Source organism: Strix uralensis, chromosome 3 (assembly GCF_047716275.1).
Source record: "Strix uralensis isolate ZFMK-TIS-50842 chromosome 3, bStrUra1, whole genome shotgun sequence".
In the NCBI taxonomy this organism is placed as follows: Eukaryota; Metazoa; Chordata; class Aves; order Strigiformes; family Strigidae; genus Strix; species Strix uralensis.
This window is the reverse complement of record NC_133974.1, coordinates 56,774,695-56,790,746: the sequence shown is the minus strand read 5'-3', so window position 1 is coordinate 56,790,746 and position 16,052 is coordinate 56,774,695. Positions and strand designations below refer to the sequence as shown.

Here is a 16,052-nt window from a genome sequence, read left to right as displayed (position 1 = left end):
TTTGCTGTCCATTTGGGAACAAATGGCTGCTGTGGTGGGCTGCACAGCAATGAGAAGGCCTCAGCAGTCTCTCCTACCTGAACAGAGGGAAGTTGGGGGGGCGGGATTCTTGGGCAAGTTTTGCCATAGCATTCCAGGAGATTTTAGGCTGGTCGCAGCTTGTCAACTACTAGGATATTTTGAGCTGAACACTAGAATGAAAAAGGAGGGCTAAAGATAGAGAAGAAGCGGGGAAATGGGGAATAGAAAGTCTGAAAGGAGCTGCACATGATCATGAGTGGCCATTTTCACAGTTGTGCAGTTTCTGACCTGCCATGCTCCCAGTGTCGAATCATATGTAGATTTGTTGGGAACTTTTTTTTTTCCCCCCATTTCATCCCTAGGCATCTTTGGATTTTCATTTTCTCTTAATGCTTAGAGGAACCCAAAATCTCATAGAGAAATTTAATTGCCTTAGTTTAAGGTGAGAATTTGTCTCCACTTCCTGGGGCCAGGAGTTAAAAAACACTTGAAGTAATATTTTTTTCCAAACTTTGTTTTTGCAGCTCCAAAATTTTTGTGTGTTTTAGTAGTTGATGGCGAGGAGGAGCTGAATGGGTCCATTTCATAGTTTTGCAATCCTTGCATATGCCCTAATTTTCAATTAGACCTGGCAGATTTAGTCTTCTTACTCTAATCTCTTTTGTTCAATTAACAAAACACTAAACCAAATCACTATCGAACATGGGAAGCTTAACAGAATCTGCTCCACACATCCAGACTAACAGGCCGAACACTAGTGGGATTTCTTACCAATAGGTGTAAAGTGAGTTACATGGTAGAGGTAGGCAGTGGAGCTAACGTGCTGTTTTGCCTTCTGTCCGTGGCATGAGCCACTGCGCTGAGTCCCTTTCTTGTGCACTCCTGCATTTTAAGGAAAAGACCAACTGAAGTAATTGATTCTTCAGGTTTGACAGTGACTGCTGTGAAGGACTTTGGGGAGTGGAACTTGGAAGCTGGAGCACTGGTGCTTGCAGATGGAGGCCTTTGTTGCATTGATGAGTTCAATAGTATCAAAGAACATGACAGAACCAGTATCCATGAAGCAATGGAGCAACAAACCATCAGTGTTGCAAAGGCAGGGTAAGTGGCATGTTAATATATGTGATAAAACAACGTAAGATGATTCTCTCAGACGTTGGAGGGAGGTTTGCCATGCTGATTAAATATATCTGATTTCTTTGTTGTACTCAATAGTTTTGTTCTCAGCAGTATAAGTCAACATTTCAAAGGACAGTGCACTGGACCAGAGGTTGCAAGTGATCAGAATAAATACATACCCTCTTCACTCTTGGGTTTTCGATCTACCGCTGTAGGCCACGGCACTTTCCTAAGAAGAGATGGTGGTTTTTTTCTTGTCCTTTGCTGTGAGTGGTCATAATAATCACATGTGAATTGAAGAACTTTGTGAATTTTTTATTGGAACTCAGAAAGCAGGACTTCATTTCTCCAAAATGCAGCAATACTGCATGGTAACAAAAGAAGACCAAGAGATTTTCAGGCTGCTGAATTTCATATGTTGGGCATGGCATAAATATAAACTCCTGCTTACTTTAAGTTCCTCGCTTTCTTTTTCAAAGTAGTGTGTGTAAAATCTGCTATTCCCCCCCCTGCCACTTTGATCTTTGAGCTCATATCTCATTCTGTCAGTCATACGCACCTCTTGTCCAGGCCCAAATAATTTCCTGGCTGGTATTTCTGAAATCTCTGGTGCTCAAAAGGCATCACCCTTTCCACATTCCTCCTTGTCACCTTCAACTCATCTCTTGCTCCAATCACATCTTGGCTCCTGTAACTGATCATGTCCTTTCTTCATTCCGAACATCTCCACTGAAGCTCTCTTTACCCTCAGTGGCAGACAGCAAACAAGTAATGTCGCTCTCACTTGGGAGATTACTAGCCTTTGCCAGTAATGCAGCTGGGGACAAATATTTGGAATCAACATGGTCCTATCTACTTAGTACGATAGCGACATATTTTAGCCAGGTTCCTTGTTGCAGTTGGTTGGGTTTTGTAGACCCCAAAACACAGCTTGCTAACTTGCACATACAGCCTCAGTTGCTCACTTTTAAGAACTACATATAATGAGGATTTTTTGAGTAGTAACTTAGCACAGAGAGGTTAAGCACTTTGTTAATTTAAGGTCTTATTTTGGTGCATGGGAGACAAGGGTTTTTTTCCCATTGGGTGTAAGCTAATAGAAAAGCTGAGGTCCTTCCCCTCAGTTACAGAAGAACTTTGGACGTGAGGCAGCAGTTGCTCAGGAGCTGACTAGAAATAGCTCAGTGACAAACCAAAGTTAGAATACTTCTGCTGCTGCCTTAACCGAAAAGATTACATTTGGACTACTAGAATAAAAATAATCTCTCCCCACATATAAAAACACATGCCAGGATAGCATGGTTAAGACAGGAAAATGGTTATGTCCCTGGAGAAACAGTTGATATGGCTGCCATCATTGGTTGGTTGGGTTCATATTCATAATATGTTTACACACAGGAATAAAACATACGTTTATATTACATTTTATTTTGCTTTCTTAAAATGTGAATTAAGCTAGAATGTTACTTTCCATCATGAAGAAGTGTTTCTATACTGTATAAATGAGCAAAGTAATATTTATTTCTGAAAAGTTATGTTGGTTTTCACCATTTAAGGGCTTAGCTGTATATAGAGATTACTCATAGCAATATTGCTTCGTTACTTTTGGTATCATGGTCACCGTCGTTCTGTCTAGTTGCCATTCTCTGACTGAGAAACGCTGTATATATCATATATTTATATTATATATTGTGTATATTGTTTAGCTCTTACACTCTTTGAAGGTAAGACGTGCTCTTTATAAATGTAATAAAATGTAATAATTTTTAGCACTTTGGAATCATTTCCCCTACCCAATTTAATTCAACCATAATGTTCACCATACTTTTCTCTAGCTTGGTGTGCAAGCTGAATACAAGGACAACTATCCTGGCAGCAACAAACCCGAAAGGCCATTATGACCCTAATGAGTCTGTGTCTGTCAACATAGCTCTTGGCAGTCCCCTGTTGAGCAGATTTGACCTGGTCTTAGTATTGTTAGATACAAAGAACGAGGAATGGGACCGCATCATTTCATCCTTCATCTTGCAAAATAAAGGTAAGAGTACTCTCTTTAAATTATAAGGTGGTTTTTTGGTTGGTTTTTGTTTGGGGTTTGTTGTTTTTTTTTTTTTTTAATTTCCCCACATTTCAGTTCAGTTTGTTATTCTTGAGTCTTTATATTAATCAGTGTCTAGAGTTTTGCTATAGTAGTTTCCTGCGATATGATTGTTTTTCAAGTAGGAATAAGATAGAGATCACTAATTATTTAATAGGGTTGAGCTGAGAACTCTATACTTTTGCTCTGTGATCATTTACAAGAGATTTCAGCCCAGACTGCTCAGTAAGTGGATAGTTTCCATTTTGCGTCTTTACGTTGCTTGATATGCAGATCCTACACACTATGCAATTGTACGTGCTATTAGGGGGAAACTTAATTCAGACAGAACAAATCTGAGCTGCATGTGCTGCAGGGCTCAAAGAACAAATGATAGCATTCCCTATGAGGAGGTCTGTGCTCTGGAATTAGGGAAGGCGGTGTGGTTTGATTTTAACCAGCCTCTTCTCCATCCACTTTAGGAACGTGGCTTTGATCCCCCATAGGGAAGAAGTGGTTGGAGGAAACTTCTTCAGCTAAGCTTCCTTCCCTTCCCAAAATGTTTCCCTGGAAAAAATGTTCACAATATGGCAGGAAGCTTTTTTCTCCTACAAAGTAGGTAAAATGGCCAGAGTAGGTACATACATTCATGTAGCATTTTACATTTTAAGAAATACTAGAGCACTTAGTACTAACTGTACCATCTGGTGGGCAGTGAGTCTGACAGCAGTTCTGTAGAAATTGCTGGAGGCTTTACTGTGGATTTTGATAGGGGAGGGATTGGATGGTGTGTAAAATTCCACACTGGAATTGGACCAAGTCCTTGGACTACTGTACAGACAACCCAGCATGCCCCCAAAATACAGTAATGTGTCTTTTATAGTCTCCTCTCTATTTAACAGGAATTCTTAGGAAAAAGCTTCATGCTTGTCGTTATAGAATTACTGACTCAGCAATTGTAACACAGGTTGCCCAAGCAAATCAGAAAAGCTCTGGAGCATGGAAAAGATGAAAACCTACTTCTGCCTTATAAAAAGTATACAGCCAAAATTGTCCAATGAGAGTAACCTGATCCTTGTACGCTACTATCAAATGCAGCGTCAGAGTGACTGCAGAAATGCTGCCCGAACTACCATTCGCTTATTAGAGAGTTTGATACGCCTTGCAGAAGGTAAGGCTGTGGCAATTTTATTTTTAGGCTAACAATTAACCTTTATAAAATGAATAGATCAGGAGTATAATTATAGCCAGTAAGCAGAGTAGCAGCTTTTCCATAGAGGTAGGGGTAGGTGATTCTTATATTGTATTATCTTTCTATAATCTAAAGAGACTTGGGGTTGGAGATTTCGAATGTGGGAAAGGGCGCTACATTTAGATTATCAGAATGAGTTTTAATTTGGCCATTCTCACACCCATAATAAAAACTAAAACCACTGGAAGAAATCACATTTGAGAGAAAAATCTCAGAAGTTATGTGTCTTTATGAAAAGCAATCTCAGGATTTACTTTACTTCATTTGAGCCCTGGGTTGCCATCCTACTCAGCCTGAGGAAGGGTGTCAAGTATTTGCTTCTAGCCTAAAATTAATATAACATCAAAAATAACACATTTTTCTTTCCTTAAGTATAAATAATCAAGTCTATATTTTGCAATATGACTTCAACATTTCCAACTCTGAGTTCAAATCATATTTCATTTGTAAGAACAAAACCAAAGAAGGCAGTAGGTCTCTGTCTTAACAGAGGATTACATTTTCAGGATGAATTTAAAAGAATGTACAGTGGTTTTGTATAGCAATCATAAATGGTCTTTATGCTTTTTATGGCAGTCAGCAATGCAGTGTTTCCTGCATCAGATGTTTATATTTTGTTCTTCATTTTGGGGGAAAAAATATTTAAGTCAAAGACATACCTAACTTTTAGGGTTTCACAGGTTATTTTCACATTCAGTGTTTCTTCCATTCTTATGCGTTCACATTATTGGGGCTTTTAGTAGCATCTTGTTCTTTCAAAGTATTACATAGATGGTATTAATTAACCTGCCTTACTCTTGCTAAACAAGAACCATGTGTGTTTTCACAGCCAATTAGGAGGAGAGCTTCATGTGGTAAATTATTTGCATTATAGCCATTTACAAAAAACAGTTTTGTTTTGCTGACTGGGAAGGAAGAAAAAATAAAGCTATTGTAGAGAAAAGTATTTTAAAGAATAGTAAATTTGTGACACGGCCCAGTTAGAGGAAATCAAGTCTTTTCAGACCTGTCATGAAAACTAGACTTAATTTTTACTTTATGGTGATGACACATACCTATATAGATAAGGATGTTTCATATCACACTCTTTGTTGTGATATCCAGCACTTTACATTTTTTAACTCTAGCATTTTGAGCATCTTTACTCAAACTGTCACTGTAACCGTGATCTGGAGGTCACATTACATTCTTTACTAGTAAAGTAGTGTCTTCCAATTCCTGTTGAAATTGACACTAAAATCGAAGGGATTATGTTCATGTTGAAGTTAGGCCTATACACGAGTGTTTGACGAGCTGAAGAAATGTCCCTTCTAGTACAAAAAAATGGCTTTTTGACTTTGGTAACGCTTGCTTTCAATGCCCATTTATTTTTGATAGCTCATGCCCGGTTGATGTTTAGGGATACTGTGACACTGGAAGATGCTGTAACTGTGGTATCGGTGATGGAATCTTCTATGCAGGTAAGGTTTGTTGCAGCCATTGCCATTGCTGCAACACCACATTTAAGGGACTGAGTTTATCATGTAGGTATATGCTAGCTCCCTTCGTCTCTTTGGAGAGAGTTCCATGGACTGATGGGAAGTAGGTCATCAGAGACCTTGACAAGTAATTTTTAGTCCATCTTAATTATTAAAATCCTTCAACAGAGATTATACTGAAAAATTTGCATTGGTGATAAAGGCCTGGTACCTTTTTTTTAATAAGCTTTGCAATCTTAGTGAAGTTTTGGCATACTATTGACTTTTGGTAATCTACATTTTAAAGACCTGTTGAGCGAGAAATTGTGTCTATATTGCTGTGTTTAATAGCCCCTGATGGCTTTTTCTTCCATGATGTTATCTTGTCACTCATTAATTAGGTCTGAGAGAACCAAAACATTTTTTGGAGCAAGTTTCGAACAGTTGCCAAGACCTACACTTTATTTTGCCATTAAATCATTTTAAAATATGTTGGTGGTGATACTAAAACTCAGAACTTCTAGAAGACTAATTTTACTCTGAGAAACCTTGGAAGTCCAGAACTTTGGTTGCACTGAAAATTGTGCGTTCCAATTATGTGGATTTGTGTAATGTTTCTATGTAAAAAGGCATTGAAAAAATGTGGAAGGCTAGATTTTAGTTTACTGTAACATTATTAGGATGTTGAGTGTAAAGAAAAAGCACATTTAGAATTAATAAAAGGAATGTGAATCTGATAGGGGCTTTTTTAATGGAAATGTGGAAAATAATAGAGATACTATTACTTCAGATAGAATATTTTTAAGGGAAATAAATCTTCGTGATTTGGAGTAGAAGAAAAATTACCGTAAGCAGATTATCCAAAGTTTTATGCATGGGGATTTTAAGCACATCTGAAATACTTGGGTTTGGCTCTGCCAGAGATGGTGTACTCCATTGCTCAGATGACTGGTCTAATCCAAAATGGCATTTCCTATGTTTCTGTATAGGTTGATAATTTTTAAATAAAAACAATTTTATATAGCACCCGTTAGCTCAATGGACCTTAAAGACCTTTGCAGGAGTAGATATGCTCCTTTTTCGGAGATAAAGCTCTTCAGGATAGATGCAGAAAGTCACATATGGCAGGTAGGCACTTGTGATCTCCCTTGTTCTTTCAATGAGGGTTGAGACTAATTGCAGTTTGTGCCATGGATAATCTACTGTACAGTGTTGCGAATGGAATTTGCCTCAAAAATACTACAGGGCCTGACCTTATTAAGTAGCAAAAGATTATTTCGCTGTCTGCTGCAGTTCATCTTGCACTGTTTTGAAGAGCTCAGCTTTTCAATGACAGCACTGCATCGAAGTTAAAATAAGAAGCTGTACTAATGTATCCAGTTGAAACAGCAAAAGATATCACATAAGTGTTCATTAACTGTAATTAAACCTGTAATTAACTACATGGGAATTTGATGGGACAGTGGTTTCAAAGCAATAAGGTTCTGGATGTAAGAAATCTGAAATACTAATTTTTTTTTCATAACACATCAAAAAGTAGAATGTATGTATATAATAATGAATGTGTATTGTCATCTTTGTATCTCTACCTCATCAGCATGAATAAATGTAAAAGAATTTTTTTAACTGTGGGTCAGTTTTCATATTTATACAGCCCTGCCCTCAAGGGCTGCAGTTTGCATAACAAGCATCTGTCTAATAAGAGTCAGTCAGATTTTTGCCTGAATTATGACTACAGAAGACTACCTGGGAGTAGTTGGTATGCTCATCATATTTGCCTCACTCTTCACTTCTTATGAGCAAGTAGGAAAATGTGTTCATTTTTTCTAGGAATCTGCAAATTTGAGATCTGCTATTTAAGGCCAAATTTTACTTTCATCCTGGAAGGTATAAATGAATCACTGAAACAGTTTCTTTTTGAAGGAAGTGATTTATTTGTTTTATTAAAAAAATAGAAGTAACAGTCAAAAGTTTATTTTCAGAAACTGATTCCTTCTCTAGAAAAAAAATAACTTTATGTATAGATACATCCAGTGTTTCCTGCCTAATTGTCAGTCTGTAGAGTGAGGTTGTAAATGAGGAAGTACCACTGTCATTCTTGAAGGACTGGCTGCCAGCTTTCAGCTCAGCAAACTCCGTCTTCAACACTGTCTTTGCAACTTCTACAAAAATTCATATTCTTGCCAGTATAAAATCAAAGTCCACAGTTCTCAGGTCAGTGTTCAGATATTTCTTGTGAGCCCTCTTGGGAAGGACTGTCACATTTTCATCGCCAACCTTGTTCATTGGGGGTTTTTGTTTGTTTTCTCCTCTAATTCACCCTTATTTTCTCTTTCCTACTTTGTCTTTGTGAGCATATTCTAATCCCCCCCGCATTGATCTTTTCTTTGCCTTCATCTCGTCTTTGTTAACATTGCCTCCCTCCTTCTCTTGGTCATGTTTTCATCTGGTTTATTCCCTTTCCAATCCCTTTCCAATCCCTTTCCTTTTACTCTCTTTTTACATTTTGTCTTCCCATTCTTAGGCACTTTTGCACTCTTCCTTTCTGCTAACTTTCCCTGTAATACTTTCTTTTTTCTCTCTCTGTTCTAGATCCTCTGCCCTCAGTTCCACAGCATGTGGATTTGTCATATGACTACCTTCCTCTACTCAGAATGATGTCTCAGAGGGGCAGATATCTCAGAGATGTAAGCGCCAGCACGGGAATGAAACTTTACAGATACCTTAAACTCAGTCCCATCCTACTTAGAATTTCACACACAGGAAAGAACATTTAAAAGCAGCTCATTGTGATGGCTGAAAAGTCAGTCAGGGCAAGACATAATTGTAGCCCTTGGGCATATATCTCAAGATATATAATCATGTATTCCTTTTTTTCCCATTGGATCCTTAGGTCACAGGTTGATAGTACTCAAGCCAAAAGCAGCTACACTTTGTCAGTGTTTTGCTCAATACTTTGTTTATTACCTGCTGTTCTAGAGGTAGAATTCTCAATTTCTTCATGTGTTTTTCTGTGGAATTGATCTCCAGTGTGAGTATTTCAGAAATATCAATTCACTTCACACAATCCTTGTGAAGTGATGGGATGGTGCTACTCCTGTTCTGTGATCTGGAGCTGAATTATACATGATCCAGAAGAAATTGTCCACTGGAGCATACCCCATGAGAGAAGGTTAGGGCTCCAGTTTCAGTGTAGTAACATGTTAAGTGTTTGAGCACATTTCCTGTTGACTGCAGTTTCCTTCTGTGCACACTCCCATCAGGATCCCAGTTACAGATTTATTACCTTTTGAAACCTTTGCTGAACTGGCTTATTCTGAATCACAAGAACTGGAACTTAGTGTCAGAGATAAAATCTAGTTCTCCTTGGCTGCTTTTAACTATCCTAACCAAGAGACTGGACTTCCTTTCTACAGTCCCTGCCTCATTAACTATGAACCTTCCAGTCCTTGAAACAAATACGGCAGAGAGGTTCTGCAACAGCCTTTTCCATGACTACAGACTAATGCTTTTATGTGGAACAGATCTATCATGTTCCTGAAGTGATACGTGAAAAAAAGCCCAAGTGATAACTTCAGTGGGATGCATTAATGGTTGCATGGACAGCCTTAGTTTAGGCACTGTGTAGTTTTAGAGGGCTTTAATTAGCCACCAGAATAATGGTTTTTTCAATGTATATTTTTTTCTTAAATACAAAATTTTAAAATTTCAAAATGGAAGAACCAGGAATTGCCACAAATGAAAATGTGTGGTCCATGTGATGCCATATGTAGCAGTTTCTGCTTCTAGAGACTCCGTTGACTTTTGCTATTGCTCTCATGACACTTGATATGCATCTTGTTCATTAGTTGTATTGAGTTTTATAGATTAGACAGGAGTGGTAAATGCTGGTTAATCTGTGGCAAAATAGAGGGTTTGTGGGTGTGGGGTTTTTTTTCGAAAGAGCAATTAACTACAGAGCTATTCTAGATTATTTTGTTGTGGAACAAATCACTTCGTGCAGATGCTCTGTTCCAAATAAAAACTACTTCATTTTCACAAGGCACAGCAAAATTGTTCCAGATTAAAATCACTTGCTCTCTGAAATTATTCCTGAATAGTTAGTTACTCTTAAAGAGCCATTCAGAAATATTTTTGCCAGTCAATTTAACCTGCGTTAACAAGCCTTAATACCCAGGTCTTTCCACTTAAATAATTAGGCAGAGCTAATGAAAATTTTTAGCAGTTATAAAAGTTGCTCTTGTGGGCAGAATTTTTACAAGGTATTTGGAAAACATTTTTAATCCTAATTTCTATTTTTAGTCATGATCTCAAGCCTTAGGTGGACTTTCCATTTTTTGTACAAATAAAAATAAACCAGTACGAGTAAACTGCAGGCTTGATCATATAATTGCTTTATGTGTATGAGCATCTTTGCCTGTGTGAGCGGACCTAATAGGATTACTTGTGTGAATACAGTTACTCAGTAAATATTTGCTACCTTAAGCTTTAAAATATCTAAGGGAGAATTTTGTATAAAATGGTCTCTGCTGTTTAAATTTGCTGCTGAATAATAAAAATAGCTTCCTATTTTTTTATAATCTCTTTGGTGACATAGGGGGGTGCACTTCTTGGAGGCATCAATGCTTTACACACCTCATTTCCAGAAAATCCAATGGTGCAGTACCGAACACAGTGTGAACTCATATTGGAGCGACTGGAACTGCAAGATCTTCTGCACAAAGAGCTACAGAGACTTGACAGGTTCTAATATGCAAACTAATAAAATAATTCAATAGCGAAAAAGAATTGTTTGACAATAGTATCTGGGGAGGGTCTAAAAATAGAATCTGACATTGGGAAGGGACTTGTTCGTTAGAGGACGTGGATAAGCAGGGAGATTGTTTTAAAGTAGCACTCTGAGATCATCACAAGATCATTTCTCCCTCTGGGTTATGGAATTTGCAAAGAATATAGGAACATTTTTATCAGTTCCCAATTCATATCTCAATTCTATGCTTAGATAAGTTTCAGCAGACCTTCTTAGGGTCAAAGTGCCAGATTCTGTAGCTGAGCAAATAATTCAATCTAACATTTTGTTACTTGCTTGGTAAAATACAGCAGATCCGCTTCATATTTTTTAAGCCTTCTTTTGTGTTGGGCTTGTCAGCATCCTTCCCTTTCTGTTAAAGGAAAACACAAGCCTGAATCAAAGTTCTGTTCTTTTGGGTGATTTTTCTTTCTTTTACACACTGGAATTTTCACTGTCTCTTCTCTAGTTTTCAGCTCACTGCAATAATCTTTGGAAAGTCTATTTGCTGTTACTAATATAAAACTTCTAATGTACTGAGGCTAAGAGGAGAACACTAGGGTCAGAAAGAAATAAAATGCAAAAAAAATAACATTTGTTTCCTGAAATGAGATTATGCTCTAAAGAAACTCATACTTTCTTACTGTTAAAGGAAGACAAAAGATTAATGTTATGGAAGCTAATTGAAACAGCCGGAAAAATACACTTTTTCCTTTAAATATTTTTCAGACTTATTTTGTAACTCATAGTAAGGACATCTTAAATATTTGCCACAGAGGCAATAAAAGCAGATGAAAGTAGGATATCTCCAACAGACAGACAAAAGCTAGTTTTAAAACAGAGGGATCATAGAAATGTAGGATGGGATGGGAGATCAAATACAAAGACAGGATCAGGTCTGTGCTTGACCTTCCTGGCAGGAGCTTGTGTTATCTGCTCCAGAGACCTTCTAATGAAGAGGATTTTCCATTGCCACTGGGTAGTCTGTTCCATTATTGCTCCATCCTAAAGCTCATAAAGGTTTTCCAAATACCCCACTGAATCCCCTATGCTGCAAATTAAGCTGATTTCTCCTTCCCCCTCTTAAGCAGCTTAGAGAATGCTAAATGAATGTCCTCTTTAAAACAACCTATTCTGTATTAGAAGACTTGTCCAATGCATTCCCCTTAAACCATATTTCAATAAAACAAGCATGTATCTTTCAGCCCTTCTTGATGAGTCAGATAATTTCTTCTATGTTCCATCAAAATTTTAAGAATAAGCATATTAGTAAATACTGATAATAATGATTCTAAAACATACATGTCAATATACTGTTTTGTCTTTCATATATCAGAGAAACTGTTTATAATGCATAGGAATCATTTCACCTACACTAATTCAGTCACTTTTGGGAAATATGGCTGCTCTTCACTCATGGTTAGAATCACTATTTAGCAAAAAGTAGAACACTGTCATCTCCCTTGGACATTATACGTTTAGGTACAACAGACAGAATATCAGCTATACTGAGATTGGAGGGAACCCTCTATTCTAGCACCTCTGTTGTTTTGGAGGGCCCTGGGAATATTAATAGCCACAGACAGGGATAATTAAGTTTTATAGGTGATCTGAGATGCTTTCACTCTATTGTGGAGTTTTTGACATGTTGAGTCTATAGTGTTTGTGAGAGAAAACTACCAGCAACCACTATTCCAAGTAAAACCTAGATTTTCCATTCTGATAACTCGTTTGAGACTCTGCCTTGCTCAGGATAAAATCTAATGAGGCTCCTGTTCTAGAAGATATACTTACAGAATATGTAATCCCTAAGGGACTCTAGCAGTGGCTGTAAGTAGTGCAAAGCTGTTTGGGTCTGGGATTTTTTCTGTTTGGTTTCCCAAGGAAATGAAGTTTAGGTGGTTGCTTTCTCTGTCCATCTGCCTATCTTCTGTTGGGGACACTAAATGCTGCCACTTACTGTGGAAGGTGCTGAAAGATCACAGACTGCAATGCCAATTTTCACAGCTGTATGTGAAACTTAATAATGCACTTTTGTGACCTACATTGTTTGTAGCTTTTCACCATTCATACATATAAAGCATCACTAACACAATAGAGAAAGAAAAAAAAGAAAAATAAATTACTATTGCTTATTTTTTTTTCATTCCATAGATTACAAAAGGAAAATTCATGCCAGCTGCAGCCTGAAGAGACGAGTTTCAGTACTACTACAAGATGCTCAAACAAGGATACACCTGGACAGTCAAAGCAAATGTCTCAGCCAGAACCTTCAAATCAGCAAGAGAATAACTCCAGGCCACAGCCTTCTTTGCCCAAAGGCAACTGTGAAGTGGATGTACATCTAGAACCCTTGTGCAACCCAGCACATGCTAATAACAGAAATACAAAACACTTGATTAGAAATAGTAAAAGAGGTGGTGATGGCAGCCTGGCATGGTTTGACAGCCTGGAAGAGAGCAATGCTGATGCTGAAGAAACTTTTCGGAAAAAGTCTCCGGTGCCCAAGATATCTCCAAATAACTTGGCTTCAAAAACCCTCTATAAAACATCCTGTTCTGAAGAGAGAAGTGCTTCAATACCAAGGAAGGGAAATGGAATGAGAGAGTCACTAGCAACTGTGAATCTACATGCTCCTTTGGAACAGGACAAACTTTCCAAGATAAGCAGGAAAAGGACTGAAGAACGCAACTGTTTTTCTTCAGAAGCAAATATTCTAGACCCAACATCACCAAGTGCTAGTGTGCAGGATTCAGTTATTACACAACGGGTTTCTAAAAGCTGCCAGAGACTGCACACAGAGAAATCACATGGATTCTTTACAAGTACACAGGACCCTGAGGCAAAGGACCTTCCTTCAGTATTACCTGCATCTGGTCTGTCAGATCTTTCCAGTGATGCAGATTCTGTGCTAGGGGAACGAGAGAATGGTGTATCTGTAGCAGCCAAAACTACAACATCTTCCATGAGAAAACGAAGTAAAGGTCAAGTAGTGAAGGAAACAAAGGTAGTAAGTTCCCATGAGCCAGAAGTCCTTGACAGTGAAAGTCTTCCAGCAGCTAAACTAGCTAAATTTTCTTTCAGAGCAAGGACAAAACTTGATCATTCTTCAGAGAAGAAAAATGAAGAATTTTCTCTTTTTCAGAGTAGAACTATTTTTAGGCCTGGAGAGCAGCTCCAGGGAGAGCAGCTGCCAGAAGAATGCTGCCCCCCTGAGAAATGCAAGATGACATTAACTCGCTTAGCAAAAAATAGTTTGGAAAAACGATCAGTTGATAATAAAGGGAGAGAAGAGCAACAGAGTCAGGCCTTAGGGAAGGAGATTAGAGGAAGTGCAACAATATGCTCTGATGTCAGTTTTGATGCTGTGTCATCTCCACCCACTGAAAAGAAAAGGGGGGGAGAGAAGCTTGGTGGCCCAAGCACAGGGAAGGTGCGCTCCAGCACATTAGCCAAACTGTCAGCATTCTCTTTTGCATCATGTCCTGAGTCAAAATTGGAAACCTCACCTACCATTACGATTGACACTAGCAAGGAGAGACATAGCCCACTGCTGAAGGTGCATGTGAGCAATCCTAGCAGAAGGAAGAGTTTTGCATTGGGAGACGCCAGTAAAGCCAGTGTGGTCACACAGAAATCTCTCTTCTCAATAGCGGAGCTAGATGATGCTACATTAGATTTTGATTGGGATGAAGAGGTTAGGAAAAATCCAAGAACGTAACATGTATCCTCCAAATTACTTAAGATGCAGTTCTTCTGAATCTCCATCCTTCTATCAATTGTATCTGTAGTTTACAAAGCATTTAAAAACAATCATCCTGGACCTCTGTTGATACCAATGAACATACTTTCTTTAAGGGCCATATACTTCACATGAGCTAAGGACTGCATATAATGCAGGCCTAATGTGGCTTTTAGTTTTCTAAACTCTCCCCAAGACTACTTAACAAAGAGTTGACTCTTTTGATTGACCTGATGTAACCTGAAGACTTGTATGGTTATGTTCATATATCCAGAGTATAGTGAATCTTGCAGGAAAGCAGGCTTAATTGACTGTTATCCTTTATTTCATGTAATGGTTAGAACTATATGTGATTCAGATTGTCCTTCCAAATGACTATGCCAATTCAGAAAAATGATGATGCTAAAGCTCTGTCATTATATTTTGTTCATTTATATATGCTGTTTGTCTCAGCGTAGTTAGCAATATTGTGATTTATCATCATGCTATGGTAAGTATTTCTGTATGATCAGTATCAAAACAGTTTTGCTGCATCTCTGATTACTGTGCTCCTTGTCACACTGCGGATATTGAAGACATGGATCGAGAGCTTTTCGTTTCTTTTTTTTTTTAAATTCAGTTTTAAATACATTGGTGCAGGTACCTGTGTCTGTATTCTGGGTCATTTTATCAAAACCCAACTCTGTAATAAACATGCATTTCTCCACTGCAGAGAGAACAAATTTCAGGTGATTGAATGGGAGTCCTCAGTAACCAGGGTAACTTTAATGCAGGCATTAAGCCCTGGCATATAAGCTACACTTCAAACCTAGCAACATGGTGAAGAGCTACCCTAGTATAGCTTGGTTCTGACTCAGATAATGTTTACTTGACTATTTTAATTGCGATTAGAGTTGTACTGCATCTGATATGCAGTTCATCTTCTGTAACATGCTGCATCCTATGTCATTCATTTGTCTAATGGGAAATTAATCTACTAATGGATTACATGTTTACAGAGAGAGGTAAGCCTTAAATTTCTTTCTGTGGCTTGCCTGGTGTGTTTCTTCTGTATTTGAATTCTCCACAGAATATTCTTGTTATTACCTGCAAGATAAACAGAGAATGGAGTGGTTGCTTACAGTACAGTAAATCCTTTGAGAGGCTTGCTAGCACAAAGAAGATCTGATTCTTGATTTGCTTAAATTTAGAGGTAGCTCCCTTGAAACCAGGTGAGTTAAAATACTGCAAGCTTTCAGAGAATGAGGGAGTGTGAGGCCCAAGTACTTTGGTGTGATGCACTGAAATCATGAGAATAGTAATTATAGTAGTTGGTTTACTGTTAAGAGTTTGGGAAAAAGACAGAAACATTTCTGTCCAGACTTATTGTGTGGTAGTTCCTCCACTGGAAACATGACATCGATCAAAAGAAGTGGAATTTATCCACCTGCCTCCCAGAGCACAGAGCCACCCCTTCCTGTTCCTTCTTACAAAGACCTACACCAGGGTGATGATGACCTCCACTCATGATCCTACTGCCCATGAAAATCAGAAGTTTCCTACAGGATGTTGTGTCTACACTAAAACTGGAGAAGGGTCAATTATCCTGGAGCTAT

General features: G+C 38.1%; 1 protein-coding gene across 3 annotated transcripts in view; it reads left to right on the top strand.

Moving 5' to 3' along the window:
- The window catches only part of MCM9 (minichromosome maintenance 9 homologous recombination repair factor), a 57,563-nt gene extending 42,464 nt beyond the window's left edge, over positions 1 to 15,099 (top strand). For 2 of the 3 annotated variants that reach the window (XM_074862369.1, XM_074862370.1), the window contains 6 exons: positions 948 to 1,122; positions 2,976 to 3,178; positions 4,185 to 4,388; positions 5,847 to 5,929; positions 10,524 to 10,669; positions 12,870 to 15,099. In XM_074862369.1, the coding sequence (XP_074718470.1) occupies positions 948 to 1,122; positions 2,976 to 3,178; positions 4,185 to 4,388; positions 5,847 to 5,929; positions 10,524 to 10,669; positions 12,870 to 14,436 (2,378 nt within the window). In that variant the 3' untranslated portion in view covers positions 14,437 to 15,099. Of the gene's footprint in view, positions 1 to 947; positions 1,123 to 2,975; positions 3,179 to 4,184; positions 4,389 to 5,846; positions 5,930 to 8,518; positions 8,614 to 10,523; positions 10,670 to 12,869 lie in introns of those variants that run through there. The other variant, XM_074862371.1, reaches the window with a different exon arrangement.
- Positions 15,100 to 16,052: the final 953 nt, after the last annotated feature.